Genomic DNA, 16,246 nt, shown 5'->3' with positions numbered 1-16,246 from the left:
TTTTGGGGTTTCTCCATATTTAAGCCCTTAAAATCAAGGATTAGGGCATCCTCTTCAGCCTCCAACCCCTCAACACGAAACCCTAGCCTCCACGAATGTTTGAGAGCGCATCTTCTTGATTTGAATCTTATTCTTCGGATTGTGGTGAAGCTTAAGGAAGAAGGAAGTTCACATTGGTTCAAGGAAGCATGCAACTGGGTTGGATCTATCATTCTCTTTTGATTTCTTAGCTATTTGAGGTATAAAGTACATACCTTAGCACTTCTTCTTCTAGATTCAAGTTTTAGGTCATTTTTGGGTGGTTTTGGTCCCTTCCAAGAATGCTCTTGGAGTTTGAGGAACTCCAGAGTTTGTTATGGCTTCCTTATGATCAATAAGTTCTATAGAATGAGAAAAAGGACACTGTTGGAGTCACTTTATGTTCATGCACATCTTTTGGTGACATTAAGGACTTAATAGACTTAGGATTGTAGATCTAGCCTTGGAATGGAGCCCTAATGGATAAAGTTGGAAACTTTATGCATTAAGTCATTGAAAAGAATCAGATATGAAGTTATGGGTTTAGATCTGTAAAGATTAAGTACCTAATGTAGATTTTGGCATTCTTCCAGAAACCACGACATAACCAAGGGCTTGCCACGCTGTGGTGGTGCTCAGATGCTCGACTGTTTTATCCTTAGCCGGCCACAACGTGGCCAAGATCTTGCCACGAAGTGGGGATCGTTGACCTGCTGACCTTTAACCACTAGCTTTTGACCATTAGCTTTTGACCAGTTTGATCTTGGATTTAACTTCTAGATATTGGGTTGTTGATTAAGGTGTTTCCTTTGATTGGGTGAATTTCAGTTCACAAGATTGTCCAGTACGAGGTATTGATAGTTTTGTACTGTTATCCGGTTCTGCATTTTAGGTGAGTTTCCTCATTATACTATATGTTATGATATACATCCCTACATGGTAGGATGTTAAAAAGTAGACGTGTTACAATTAGAGTATCAGCAGAAGGGTCATTTTTTTAATTGAGTGTCATATGGGTTGTGTAACGCTCGTAGATCCGGGCTAGTCAATTTAGAGATAATAGGGGTCGAAAACGACTTTTCAACAAAAGATTATTTATAATAAATAATCTTAACCAAGTTGTAGAATATGTCTCAAGGGTTCCTCACATATAAAGAACGCCGAAATTCGAGTTATAGAGAAGAAGTTATGGCCCGCTGAAGTTTTTCGACAAAACCGGCACGGCACCGAGAGATGTAAATAGTGAATTTAAGATAGAGGACTTTTTAGCCTTAGGGATCTGAATGAAAGTTGTAGAATACGTCTCCACCTACGCGTGGATATAAAGAACGTCAAAAACGGAGTTCGTATGCAAAAGTTATGGCATTCCGAAGATTTAGCTTTTAAAAACCCTAAACTAGCTAATTCACGACGTTAGAATATAACGCTCACGACATTCTGTCATAATTCGGAATCTAGAAGCTGCGAGAGGATAAGATCCAATTCACGACGTGAGTTTTATGACACTCACGACGTGAGGAGTCACATGGCCACCTTTAGAAGCTAGGGACGCAAATGGCAAGTCTACGGAGTGAATCATGAGACTCACGACGTGAGTTTTATGACACTCACGACGTGAGTGTCATTAAAACTTACTATAAATAGCAAGATCGACACATTCACTTTCTTACACCATTTCTCACTTCTCTCTAACTTCTTTATCTATCTAGCTCTCCTAAACCCCCTAAAACCTAATTAAACCCCCTAGCTCCCGAAGGAAGCCCCGAGGCTCCCGGAGTCCCGAGAAAAGAGCCTTTCGGCTCGGGAACGCTGCTCCAGCGAAGCCCGGTTTTCGAGAAAACCCGCTGTAAGTGAGTTGTACCTATCCTATCTTTAGTATAACTTATGTTTCAATATAGTAATGTTATTAGGACCTTATAAGAAGTATTTGGGCTATTATTATGGGTTATATAAGTATTGTTTAACGCTTATATAATATTAATAATAGCTAGACTATTAAATTAGTCTCATCAAGCGTTATACTAAACTCTACTGGTAATGATACTAGGTTTTATCGAAGGAAAATTGTTTTGAGAGTATCGAAGCGCTGTCCGAGTGCTGAGTCACCACCTACTCAAGTGAGTGCATAGTTACTTTCATCTTACACATATATATGAAGTATTTTATATAAATTACGTGCTATGTGTGCATATTATCTGAGTACTTGCTGTCTATGCTAGATGAACGATTTTATACATGTTTAAAATGTTTTAAATTGTATATGTATTTTATATCTACGATAATGTTGGGGTAAAACATGGGTAGATGTAATAGATGGAATATGAGTTGGATGATGAGTTGAGAAGTGTTATAGACCACGAGGTGAGGGTGAGAGGTGGACGGTGTGAGAAGCCTTTCCCAAATGATGGCCCTGTCATTTAGCAGAGTATGGATGACAACCACGGACTATTCTAGACAGTCCAGTGGAACACTAACAGGCTCGCAATCTGTAGGTGTTGTGAACGATGTGTTCACCCAGTGTACTCTAAACCTTGGTAATCATGCAGACTTGATGCCTAAACCTTGGTGATCATGCATACTTGATACCTAAACCTTGGTGATCATGCAGACTTGATGCCTAAACCCTGACGACTATGCAGACTTAGTGCCTAAGCCCTGGAGACTATGCAGACTTAGTGTCCGTTGTGTAAACCGTGGCAACGATGGACTTCATGCCGATTCCTTAGGATGATCCTTAGGAATGAATGAACGAGGAATAGCTGATTCTTAGGGTAGATCCTTAAGACTAAATATGATAATGGGGATGGGTAATTGGGTTGTTTGTTTGATTGTTTAAACATAATAATTATATTATTGTGGGTTGAAAACCCTATGTACTCACCAGGTTTCCCAACCTGACCCACTCAGTTTATTTATATTACAGGTGTCGATATGAAGTGACATTACACTGAGAAATTAAGGAGATATAAATCACTAGTGTAAATGAATGTAAGTTCTGTTTATGCTTCTGTTTCTGTATTGACGATAACATCCCAAATATTTTAAAATGAATAAAATACGTTTGTTCGGAAATCCTTTGATAACGTATTTATCGTGTTTTTCTGGGAATAAATTCTGCAACATTTTTATTAAAAGAGGTACTCTGATTTTCATAAAGCATAAGAAAAAATCGGTTTTTTCTGGCCGTGAAAATGGGGATGTCACAGTTGGTATCAGAGCATTAGTTTAAGAGAACTAGGGATTTGTAGGAAATTTCTAGACTTAAACTTAGAATGCTAAGCAATGATTGTGAGGAGTATGTCTAATAGATTTAGGTAATACACCTGAATAGACACAAACACTAGTTTATTTTAAGAACGATACCTAAAATGTTTTATGTGCTAAATGTTTTATGTTATAGCTATAAATATGCCTTATATGCTATTATTTGTTCGGATCTATGGTCTGTTGCCGACTGGATCTGGAAACCTTATGTGTTTAGGATTCTAAACGTACGAATACGATATTGGAACTAGCATATAAACGTTTCGGAGTGATAAGGATGATTTAAATGTCAATCCTAAATAAAGATCTAGATTCACCTTATTCGGTGTATAGATCAAGATGGCAAGGACCCGTAGCGGAAACGTGAATGCAAATGGGAACCGAAACCAACCCCTAGTGATTGAGCAATATCGATTGTGGTAGCTGCTGCTGAGCCAATAACAATGGCTGGAGTGCAAGCGATGATTCAGGCGATGTTGGATCGTCAAATGGAGGAAACCAGACGTTTGATCCAGCAAAATCGAGAGGAAGCGACCATACAGATCGAATAGCCCGAGTTGAACGAAGGGCAGACTGAGGAGGGAAACTATAGTGGGACTATTGGTCAGACCAACCCACCAATAGTTAGGCAAAACCACAAGGATGGAGGAAATGACGGGCGTGGATGCAAATACAAGGATTTCATGGCGTCCAAACCACCGAGTCTATTTGGAAGCCCGATGCTGGTGGAAGTCATGAACTGGATCTCTGAGATGGAGACAATGTTTGAGAGTTGCGAGTATAGCAACAGGAAGAAGACCGCTCTTGTGGTTCCTCTATTGAAATCTGGAGTACTAAGCTGGTGGAAGCTACTAGCTGATTCAATGCCTAAAGGTGAAGCAAGCAAGATGTCGTGGGAGGATTTTCTGGTGCAGTTGACGATGCAATACTACTCTGAGCAGGATCTTCTGGAGATCAACAATGAGTTCCAAAATCTAAAGAAGGGAAGAATGAACGTTATTGAATACGCTGCAAGTTTTATTGAGAAAATGAAGCTTGTTCCTCACCTCGTCCCAACTGAACTCTCTAAGGTTAACAAATTTGCCCTTGGATTACCAGCGGACTTCGGTCCAATGGTCAAGCAAACTACCACTCTAAAAGCCGCCATCTGGGCTGCTAAGAATGTGGAGACCCAGATACGAGAGAAGGGTCTGGAGAAAGCTGAAGTTGGCGAGAAAGGAAGCATGAAGGATCTTCAAAATCCAACAAAGAAAGGAAATTCTCAAAGATTGACGAAGGAGGGGGAGGTGAAGCCAAGTGGTGCGAAAAGTGTAAAAGAAGCACTTCGGGAAGTGTAGCGAGGAGGTGACTTGCTACAAATGTGGAAAGACAGGGCATTACGCCAGCAAGTGTGCGTCCAACAAGAAGGTGTGCTATGGATGTAACAAAGAAGGGCATATTTCTAGGGATTGCCCAAAGAAAAACGAGACAGCAAGGCAAAACACGCCACCAAGGCCAAGGGCATTCCACATGATCCTCGACGAAGTAGAAAACAATGCAAGGAACCAAGGATGAGGAATTCATACCCGAAGATCAAGCTATGAGGTAGCCAAAGAGATAGAATCATATGATGTATCCTATTAGAGGCATAGTCTAGGGTAAACTTGAAAACCTATGTAATAGTTTCAAGAAATAATAAAGCCTTCGTTTTGTTATCTGATGTGTTAAACTGCTATGTGATTTTCTTGTATGGTGACTTGGGGACTGCGAGACAATACTTGGGACGAGTATGAGTAGGTGTGAAAGGTAGTAGATGCATATACTACTGGAAGCACATGACTCACGCTTGGATCAAGGAAAATCACAGGGTTACCAAGAAGACAATAATTGAGTCTGTTTAATTCAAACATGTCGTTACCATCGTTTCGGTAATGACTAAGAATATGATTGTTATTCCGACCCTAGTGGTCATATCAAATTGAGTCCGACTACGATGAGTATGTTACGTGGTTTAGAGAACCAAGTTCGATGTAACATCTGACTTAAGCCATAGGATTGAAGTAAAAGATAATCGAAGTGATCGGTAGAGGTATTGCGACAGTTGCTTGTAGCTAGAAATGCTACCTTTTAAGATGTGATTAGAACATGAAGGAAGGTATAGTCTGTTTTGGAATCTGAATCTAAAAGACCTGAGTCCAAGCAATACATCATATGATGAGAGGTCATTAGAACATGACCTATCGGTCTATTATGATAATCCAAGATCGGGCACCGCCTGCAGTCAGTAAGTCTTAGAGTTAGATACTCGTTTGAAGGAACATCAGTTATGGTTATTACTTAGGATGAAGAGATAACGTATGGAGTCATCATGTGAGCCCTGTTTCGTTGATGATTCCGGGACATAATCATCCTAAGGGGGAGATAATTGTAACGCTCGTAGATCCGAGCGAGTCAATTTAGAGATAATAGGGGTCGAAAACGACTTTTCGACAAAAGATTATTTATAATAAATAATCTTAACCAAGTTTTAGAATATGTCTCAAGGGTTCTGTACATATAAACAACGCCGAAATCTGAGTTATAACGAAGAAGTTATGGCCCGTTGAAGTTTTTCGGCAAAACCGGTACGGCACCGGGAGACGTAAATAGTGAATTTAAGATAGAGGACTTTTTAGCCTTAGGGATCTGAATGAAAGTTGTATAATACGTCTCCACCTACGCGTGGATATAAAGAACGTCAAAAACGGAGTTCGTATGCAAAAGTTATGGCATTCCGAAGATTTAGCTTTTAAAAACCCTAAACTAGATAATTCATGACATGAGAATTATGACGATCACGACATTCTGTCATAATTCGGAATCTAGAAGCTGCGAGAGGATAAGATGCAATTCACGACGTGAGTTTTATGACACTCACGACGTGAGGAGTCACGTGGCCACCTTTAGAAGCTAAGGACGCAAATGGCAAGTCTACGGAGTGAATCATGAGACTCACGACGTGAGCTTTATGACACTCACGACGTGAGTGTCATTAAAACTTACTATAAATAGCAAGATCGACCCATTCACTTCCTTACACCATTTATCACTTCTCTCTCTAACTTATTTCTCTATCTAGCTCTCCTAAACCCCCCTAAAACCTAATTAAACCCCCTAGCTCCCGAAGAAAGCCCCGAGGCTCCCGGAGTCCCGAGAAAAGAGCCTTTCGGCTCGGGAACGCTGCTCCAGCGAAGCCCGGTTTTCGAGAAAACCCGCTGTAAGTGAGTTGTACCTATCCTATCTTTAGTATAACTTATGTTTCAATATAGTAATGTTATTAGGACCTTATAAGGAGTATTTGGGCTATTATTATGGGTTATATAAGTATTGTTTAACGCTTATATAATAGTAATAATAGCTAGACTATTAAATTAGTCTCGTCAAGCGTTAGACTAAACTCTAGTGGTAATGATATTAGGTTTTATCGAAGGAAAATTGTTTTGAGAGTATCGAAGCGCTGTCCGAGTGCTGAGTCACCACCTACTCAAGTGAGTGCACAGTTACTTTCATCTTACACATAGATATGAAGTATTTTATATAAATTACGTGCTATGTGTGCATATTATCTGAGTACTTGCTGTCTATGCTAGATGAACGATTTTATACATGTTTAAAATGTTTTAAACTGTATATGTATTTTATATCTACGATAATGTTGGGGTAAAACATGGGTAGATGTAATAGATGGAATATGAGTTGGATGATGAGTTGAGAGGTGTTATAGACCACAAGGTGAGGGTGAGAGGTGGACGATGTGAGAAGCCTTTCCCAAATGATGGCCCCGTCATTCAGTAGAGTATGGATGACAACCACAGACTATTCTAGATAGTCCAGTGGAACACTAGCAGGCTCGCAATCTGTAGGTGTTGTGAACGATGTGTTCACCCGGTGTACTCTAAACCTTGGTGATCATGCAGACTTGATGTCTAAACCTTGGTGATCATGCAGACTTGATACCTAAACCTTGGTGATCATACAGACTTGATGCCTAAACCCTGGCGACTATGCAGACTTAGTGCCTAAGCCCTGGAGACTATGCAGACTTAGTGCCCGTTGTGTAAACCGTGGCAACGATGGACTTCATGCCGATTCCTTAGGATGATCCTTAGGAATGAATGAACGAGGAATAGCTGATTCTTAGGGTAGATCCTTAAGACTAAATATGATAATGGGGATGGGTAATTGGGTTGTTTGTTTGATTGTTTAAACATAATAATTATATTATTGTGGGTTGAAAACCCTATGTACTCACCAGGTTTCCCAACCTGACCCACTCAGTTTATTTATATCACATGTGTCGATATGAAGTGACCTTACACTAAGAGATTAAGGAGATCTAAATCACTAGTGTAAATGAATGTAAGTTCTGTTTATGCTTCTATTTCTGTATTGACGATTACATCCAAAATGTTTTAAAATGAATAAAATACGTTTCTTCGGAAATCCTTTGATAACGTATTTATCGTGTTTTTCTGGGAATAAATTCCTCAACATTTTTATTAAAAGAGGTACTCTGATTTTCATAAAGCATAAGCAAAAATCGGTCTTTTCTGGCTGTGAAAATGGGGATGTCACAGGTTGTATGTAGTCATGTAGCATAGTTTGAGAACTCTTGATCTAGGCTTTCTTGCATGTTTCTTGTTTGGTTGTGGCTCTAGAGTAGTATCATCCGTTCAAGTGACTATTCTACCTATGATTTCATAAAAATATGAATTTAATTGGTGATATGCCAGCCGTGGAGTAGGATTCAGTATGAGGCATGTATATGTTATATGAGATTGTTAGACATGTAGACTAGTGTAGTTAGTTACATGTATTGTTGCTTGCTGTTTGATTCTTATTATATGTGTGGATATATATGGCGGTGAGTTGAGGCGGTCCTACTGGGTGAAGTAGGCCAAGATACTCGGGCGGGCCATTGGTATACTATAGGCTAGGGGAGCGTTCCAGGTGTACTATAGGCCTTGCGAGGCGGGTTAGTCAGACGAAAGGCTCGGATGTATGCATGTATTGTATGTATATTGTGGTATATGGTACTATGGGGGAACTCACTAAGATTTGGCTTACAGTTGTGGATTAAATGTGTTCCAAGTACTTTGGTTGATCGTGTGAAGGCGAATGTGTGACTGTACACACTCATCAGCAACAATGGTGTATCCACGTTACTTTGATAACTCTAATTTTCTTATGAATGTACTTTGAAACAACTGATATTTCCTAACTTGTATCTTATGAAAAATGATGTTTCAGCTTAATTAAAATTGTTTTTTTTGGTATGAAAATGGGAAGTTACACGGTGGGCTTGGAGTTGGATATCTTAAAGAGGCGAATTTGGCTCTCCTTCCCAATTGGTGGTAGCGGCTTAAAAATGGGTATGATTCCTTTTGGGTTTCTTGCATAAAATTGATTCATAATATTAAGTTGATGGATGGGTGTCCTCTCGCTAAAAGCTTCATTAAGGGTGTGTGGCCAGCTTAGCATCTCTCAAATTGATAATGAGTTATTGGAAAAAGGAGTTGTTGGCCGATTTATTCAAGAGGTTGGTTGGCGTTGGGGATAAAATATACATTTGGAAAGATTGTTGGTGTGGTGACATCGCTTTGAAAGATTTATGTATGAATCTATATGGTGTTAAGTCAATAAGGATTGACTTGTTATGGATAAAGTTAAATTGGAATTTGTTTAGGTTTTGAAGTGGAATTGGAGTTGGTCTTGGCGGATCATATCTAGAAGAGAATTTGATCAACTGTCGTTTCTAATTAACACTCTAAATAACGTTCAATTTGCTAGTGGTTATGACAGGTGGCTTTGGAAAGGTGATGACAACATTTCTTTCTTAGTTATAGATTTCAGAATCCTCATCGGTGCCTTCATTGATATCAATGCGCATTCGTTCAAGTGGGTGAAATGGATCCTATTAAAAGTTAATTTCTTTGTGTGGAGATTGATAAGGAATCGTATCCCTCTTACCCCTAATTTATTGAGCCATGGAGTTTATGTTTCCTTAACTTTGTGCCCATTCTGTCGTGTTGATGAGGATCATTTGGATCACATGTTTTTCTCATCTCCTGTTCCTCGAGACTGTGGAAATGGCTGGTGGAATGGTATGAAATTATTGATAAGCATCCTTCTTACTGTTTGGAGTTATTGGAGATGCTAAATTTGAGTGTTTGGTTTTGAAACATTTTTACTATGATTGGTTTTGAAGCATTTAATGTATTGATTTGATGGTTATAAAAATGAAAAATATTTATCAGTACTTTTGGGATGTTCAACCTAGTTCTATATATAGAACCTTAACGTAGTTGTAAACTTTATCTCGAGATCAATAATAAATCTTTCTAGTTCACATGTGACATAGCACAATTACCCAAGTCATGTGAACATCATAAATACTTTATCTTCTTTATTTATTCATATCTTTTTATTTCATGTTTTTTCGTTTTGAATACCTAATACCTTGTCATGCCCTCACTGAAACACACCATAACTATAGCCCTCATCACCTACACACTTGAAAACAACTAATATTCACCTTTTCCTCCATATCTCATTCTTGTTTTGGTTCTAGTTCATGTTTGAGTTAACCCCAACACTCAATGGAACCCTATTCATCTCCTTTTTGGAACCATAATAGTAACCGTACTTGCCAATTTCCTATTTTTCACTCGGCTACCCATCAATTTTAACCGACTAGTTGCCATATTGACCAATTAATCTCGATTTTCAACGAATGACCTACTTTTTGTTGGTTTTAATTTCTTTTTTCCGATTTCTGAAATCCTAGTCAGCATAGCATCGCCTCACCTAGGCCTTGACAATCGTGTCATGTTTAGGTTAGCGAGTCAAAATATACCGAACCAAACACGACCCATTTAACTATACAGGTCACAGGTTGGCTGGTTTGGAACATAAACCCATATATGACCTGTCAACCCACTTATTTATACGGGTTTACAAGTTGGGGGGTTCGTGGGTTAGATTTAGGTTTGTGGGTCTAATTTTGGTTCCTGTGTTCATAGGTTGGATCACAGCAAATACTGCGTTGTGTGTTTGTCGTTTACGTTTAGGCGTCAATGTCGTTCAATAATGATTCAATCATTCATGCCGTTGTTCTTTGTGAGTTCGTTCTGTCATTCATCACATGTCGTTCATCACAAAGGGGAGAGCGACAGAGGGCTCATTTGATTTTGTTTGTGAGATACTGAGAGTATTTAGGACAAACGCCAAATGTCAAATGGTCAATAATATCGGGTATCCTATCCTAGTATAAAGTATAAACTGTATAGTGTATAATACTTAATACATTTAAGAATATATAATTTTTTTATTAAAATTCTAAACGGGTTGGTAGGTCAACCCGTATATTTTTTGAGAAACCCATATATGACCTGTTTAATAAACGGGTTGATTGGTTGGCAGGTTGATGGGTTGAAAAGCTTAACCCAAACCTGTTTATTTCGTGTCGTGTCGAGCATTGTCAGGCCTAGCCTTACCCTTAGGCACCGCCTAGATCGATTTTAGAACAATGAGAGATCTCTTGTATATGACTATGAACTGAATATTCACCGAACTGTTCGTGAACCATTTGTGTGAAAGTTTGTTTATCTTCACTTATTTAATAAATGATCAAACTTGAATAAAATTTTATGTTCATTTAATTGAATGAACAAACACCAACAATGAACTCGGTCGTTCATTTATTATAAACCTTTGTTAATGTTCATTTACTAATTATCGTTATGTCCATTTACATTGGTTTATGTTCGTTCACATAATTTTATGTTTGTAAGTATTCTTATTTTTCTAACTCCTTTTTAGCAAAATCTTTTTAGTAGTTTGTTCATATATGTTTATATTTGATTTGAATGTTTATATTTATTTACTCTTTTCGATGTTTATGTTAATTTATGTTTATATATATTCATTTATTTATGTTCATTGGTTTATATTCATATATGTTTATTTAACATCTTTAACAAACATAAACAAATGGATATGAACATGTAATTAGTTACTCGAACTAACCAAAACAAGAAATTATGTTCATATAGGCAGTATTTACTGCGAAATTGGTACCTTCTACATAATTAAGACTTTTCCTCACTTGCTTACCACTATGCCACTTATATATGACCTTTGTTGCTATTTAGGTTTCACCTACGTACAGATGAGATATGTTTTGTTGTGAACATCGATTTTGCATATTCTAAATTGTATGAACTTTGCATGTACCCAATTGTAAATATACATATGTTACATGGTCTCTAGTTGCATATAGTACACAGCATACAAGGCAACGTTTGAATACAAACAGTAACTTATCAAACTGTGGCCTAATGAAACACAAGAGCTATATACGTCCTCCCCTGATGTTTCCACTCAAGCTTCACTTCCTTCTGGCAGTGTTATTAAGCGAGTATTTTGATCAAACACAAGTGGCGTTTGACAGCTGAAAAGACAATGTTACTTGTCATTATTACAATAAGATTACGTAAAGGAGTTTTTGGTTTAATTTTGCATGCTTCAAATAGTCATTGAAATCAATACTTAATGATACACAAGCCATAAACTTACTTTGTGCATTTCACACTGTTGGTGGTACCCCCACTGGAAATCGACAAAATAGTTCCAAAGAAAGAGTTATTCTCCGTACCACAGTTTGGACAAATTCCCTAAAAGTACGAATTTTGTATGAGTCAATAAAAATGATATGGTAAGTATGTAATTTATTTAGTTTATAAGACATAATATTGATAACAAAGACACTACCTTCAATATCAGAAAGTCTTTGACAATGAGACTGGTAAATGAGAAGGATAACCACAAAATAAATGGCAGAGCTGCAAACCACGTGAAGATGAAACTAAATGGCTCTGGAAGCTGATAAGAAATTACAAATTTTAAATAAATAACAACGAAAAAAAATAGGGAGGAGATATAATTAAAGAACACTTGCCTCCAAAAGGTATGTGATCTCAAACCCGGTAATATCATCCAGGAAGAAGAACCTGGCGTACACAAACATATGTTCAAATGTAACAAAAAAAAAAAAGAATTAAATTCATTGAAAAGAACGTAACTCGTAAGAAATTAATAGACGAAAAGTAAACTAATGACATAAAATGCACAAATCTAGCAACAAAGAATCAAATTGATCTAATAATTATAAACCAAAATGATGGTGGAAAAGTAAGGCTTACAATCCTACTGCAACAACAGCAGCAGGGACATTTATGAGGAACATCTTGAGATAATCAACAGAGAGGTCACTGTAAACCTACAACCAAGAATGTTAACCAGTAGTAGAAGTAACTTTTATTTTAATATTTTTACTTTTGCCACATCTTGAGATAGTCTCCAATGTCAGCTGTTAAAAACAGGGTATTGCAGGTTACTATTTTGAGAAAAAGCCAAATATAGCCTAAATGTGAATTTAATGGTAAATCGTGTAAAAAAAATAAGAAAACAAAAGTGATAGTTGATTACCCTAAATACTCATTTTCCTTTTTCCAAATTGTAATAAATTTTACAAGTGAAACTCTTTATAGAAACTACCATGGGAGATGCTATTAAGGGATCTAAAAGCAATACCTTTCTTGTACGAAGACTACATCTTGGACCCTCAACCACTATCTCACTTCCATCTTTCTGAAAAAGAACAATTTTAAGTGAAAAAGAGAGATCACAAACAAAATACAAGTATTTTAAATGTGTGTATTATATCAAGGTATTCCTTAACATGCCTTCAATTGCATCTTCAATTTGTCATACTCTACATCACTCATTATTGGGTTACCAGATACATACGCCATTGCTGCCTCTAGAAACTTCTGTTCATCAGAGCCTGCAAGTTTAAAAGAACAAGTGATATCTCGATGGTAGAAGAAGAGCTCAAAAGGTTAAACCAATAAGCTATTGATCAGCTATTCATACTTAGCATTACAACACTGCTTCCTTCCCACATCAATTCTTCCTTGAGGTTATCAAATTCCTCATTCGACATGGTGGCTTTTCCTTCATAATAGAAAGCCTAGAAGAAAGAAAGAGATTAACTAAAAGAAGAAAAACAGACACTTTCAAAATATTAAATAAATGGAAAGAAAGGTCGCAAAAAGGGTAATATTGTTATTAATACTTGTAATGCTTGAAGAAAGTCTTGTTCCATTTCTCCTAGTGACTTCTTCTGTTGTTTCTCAATGCTGCAGTAAGGCATAATGTTGCTGTCAACAACCTCATCTTCTTTAACTTCACCTGAAATAAACACCAAATACGTACCTATAACAATGTACACAAATTTGGCATGGCTATATGATATATGCCCAAAGTCTAGAGTTTTTAAATTAAACTGAAAGCTAAGTATGCCTAAATACAGTCTATAATACTCCAATCTAATTTAATGTTTAAAGATATTTAAAATCTAAAAGCAACAATCTTGGAATAACATAAACCATTAAACCCTAAAGAACCTGGCTGATCAGTAGTGGCCCTCGGGGATAAAATTATGGGCCTATATCGACTCAAAACGTCTCTTCCAATCAGTTGAAGCGACTGAACCCTCGACGAAGACAATGTAGAACAAGTGGGTAAAGACGGAGAAACCGAGGGTCTTGGGACAGGAACAGTGAACAAGCGAGAATTGGTTATAGTGAAGCCTAATTTGGAGGCCATTTCCGGCTTCGGCCGTGGTGGTGGTGGTGAAGTTGGGAGCAAGAAACGTCGACTGTATTATTCATCTGGCTGATCACTCTTTTTGGGAAGATTGAGGGATAAGATATGAAGGAAATGTGTGGAGCGAGGGCGATAATTTTGGAATGAATTATTATGGTGTGTCGTGACGCAAGAAAATCTAAGGAATCAGCAGAAGTGCAGAACAATTGGTTAAGAAGCTCCGAGGAAACCATTGGTTACGAAGCCACAAGGGGACATATCGGTTGCGGATCCAGCCAAACTGTACAAGATAAGAATTAATTTTATCATAGAGAAAATGACTTACCTTTTTTTTTTTACTCAAAATAGTCATAAAAATAAAAAATATCTAAAATAGTATTTATTTTAACAGGTCATATCTATAAATATTGGAGTCGAATGTGATTTTCGATCCTTTAAAAAAAATGACTTCGTTGGCCTATTGACAATGACGGCATCTACAAAAAAAAAGTGACGTTATCTATAAAAATATAAAAAAATATTGTATTGTTTGACTGTAAAACTCAAAAACCATCGTATAAAAATCAAAATTCGCACAAAATGAAGAGGTATGGAAAAAAAAACTCCATATATGCCCATTTGTCTGATTTTTGGAGCTAGATTTTCACTAGTTTTTTTTTCACTAGAACTTTTTTCCGATTTATGTTTTATGTTCTTGTTAACTAAACATGAGTTCTAATATTTATGAAGAGTATTTTATTGTTGTTTGTATCGGAGGTTCATGATGATCTTGAAATAAGAAATTGTTATACGTTAGATCATTTGTTGGAAACTTTAGTGTTGAAATTTTGACAATATAAATTTTTCTAGATTTATACAATTTTCTTAAACAAAAGATAGGTTTAGAAGATATACCTAATATTAGTGTGAATTTCCAACACCTACCATTGGAGTATGTTATACAAATAGCTAATGAGGGTGATGTAAAACCTTTAAAAAAAATTATTCAACAAGTTTTGCCACATATACATCTAGATATTGATCCAATTGAATATGCAAATTTTGTTCAAATACATCTAGATATTGATCCAATTGAATATGCAAATTTTGTTCAAATGCAATGCCTCTAATCGATCGATTGTTGGTGGGAAATCGATATAGCAGCAGAAGAGGTTCTAAATGCAAAAGAAGGAAAAAACTCTACTGATAGATCCAATAAAAGAGTTAGCAACAATCAAGCAGATATACATCTCTCTCCAAATGATCCTGATCACAATGTTGGTGGATATGTTGAATATTAACAACAATTCAATCCACAAGTTGTTTATGAAAACCAGTACATCGGCAAATTCAGTATGTGGATCTTGGATATTATGTATCATATCAAATGCTAATAGGACCATATCAAATATCGTTAGTACCATATCAAACGACGTTAGTGACGTTTCAAACGCCGATTGTACTATTTTAAATGTCAATACCTACATATCAAATGCTTGTAGTTCCACATTAAATGCCAAAAGACCAAAAAATTCATTATGTCGAACCAGTGAATTATCAAAACTATGGTGATGTAGATAATGTTACATGTAACGATGATTGTACCCGTCGTAATGAAGGCGATGATAATGATTTTATAGAAGTATTTCACTCACAATCTTGATTTACATACCTTGTTATGAGTCGTGTTTGTTCACTTTTCTGAATGAAGTAGTCAAACTCATTTGAGATTGCACAATGGTTCAAAGCTCTCCCAAAATAAACCACATTTTCAAAATCCGTTCCCACTTTTATTCTTGTACCCTTAATACTAACTGAGTAAGTTTCATCTTCATCATTAATTGACTCATCTTTATTATCAAAACTAAGATGAATATAATAACTTTCTTCATTAGGACAATAGTATGAATCATCATTTGGTTCATCTATGTTGTCACATAAATGCTTACGCAAGCAGAGATTATTTAAGATGGTGTTATTCTATGTTGTGGTGTAAATGGTTACTTCTTTCACGTCTTCATATGTAACATCCCATTTTCACAACCCAAAATTTTTCATTTTTATCTATGTAAATCTTCCCAATTATAAATCTGTTATGGTGAAAACCATTTATTCCAAATACATTTATAAAAAAATCAGAGTAATATTAAAGCGTGAAATCTTCATTGTTGCTGATGAATGTGTACAGTCACGCCTTCGCCTTCCTAAGATGACATGATACCTGAAACAATAAATAGCTAGGTAAACATAAAGCTTAGTGACTTTCCTCCAAAATGCCACACATAACCAAACAAAT

The 16,246-nt window shown here is 36.7% G+C and overlaps 1 protein-coding gene across 1 annotated transcript; it reads right to left on the bottom strand.

The window, feature by feature from the left end:
• Positions 1-11,480: 11,480 nt before the first annotated feature.
• Positions 11,481-14,095, bottom strand: LOC145057975 (PGR5-like protein 1A, chloroplastic). Its single transcript, XM_079005886.1, has 10 exons — positions 13,770-14,095; positions 13,439-13,554; positions 13,237-13,333; positions 13,043-13,147; positions 12,895-12,947; positions 12,504-12,580; positions 12,260-12,311; positions 12,073-12,183; positions 11,878-11,975; positions 11,481-11,752 (listed from the first exon to the last, which is right to left on the bottom strand). Exons 1-10 carry the CDS (start codon positions 13,969-13,971, stop codon positions 11,683-11,685), a joined length of 981 nt encoding a protein of 326 aa, XP_078862012.1. The 5' UTR covers positions 13,972-14,095; the 3' UTR covers positions 11,481-11,682.
• Between the last annotated feature and the right edge of the window lie 2,151 nt (positions 14,096-16,246).

This window comes from Lactuca serriola, chromosome 6 (genome assembly GCF_051521515.1).
Source record: "Lactuca serriola cultivar US96UC23 chromosome 6, Lser_US96UC23_V15, whole genome shotgun sequence".
NCBI classification, from domain to species: Eukaryota; Viridiplantae; Streptophyta; class Magnoliopsida; order Asterales; family Asteraceae; genus Lactuca; species Lactuca serriola.
This window is presented reverse-complemented; position numbering and strand designations above follow the sequence as displayed.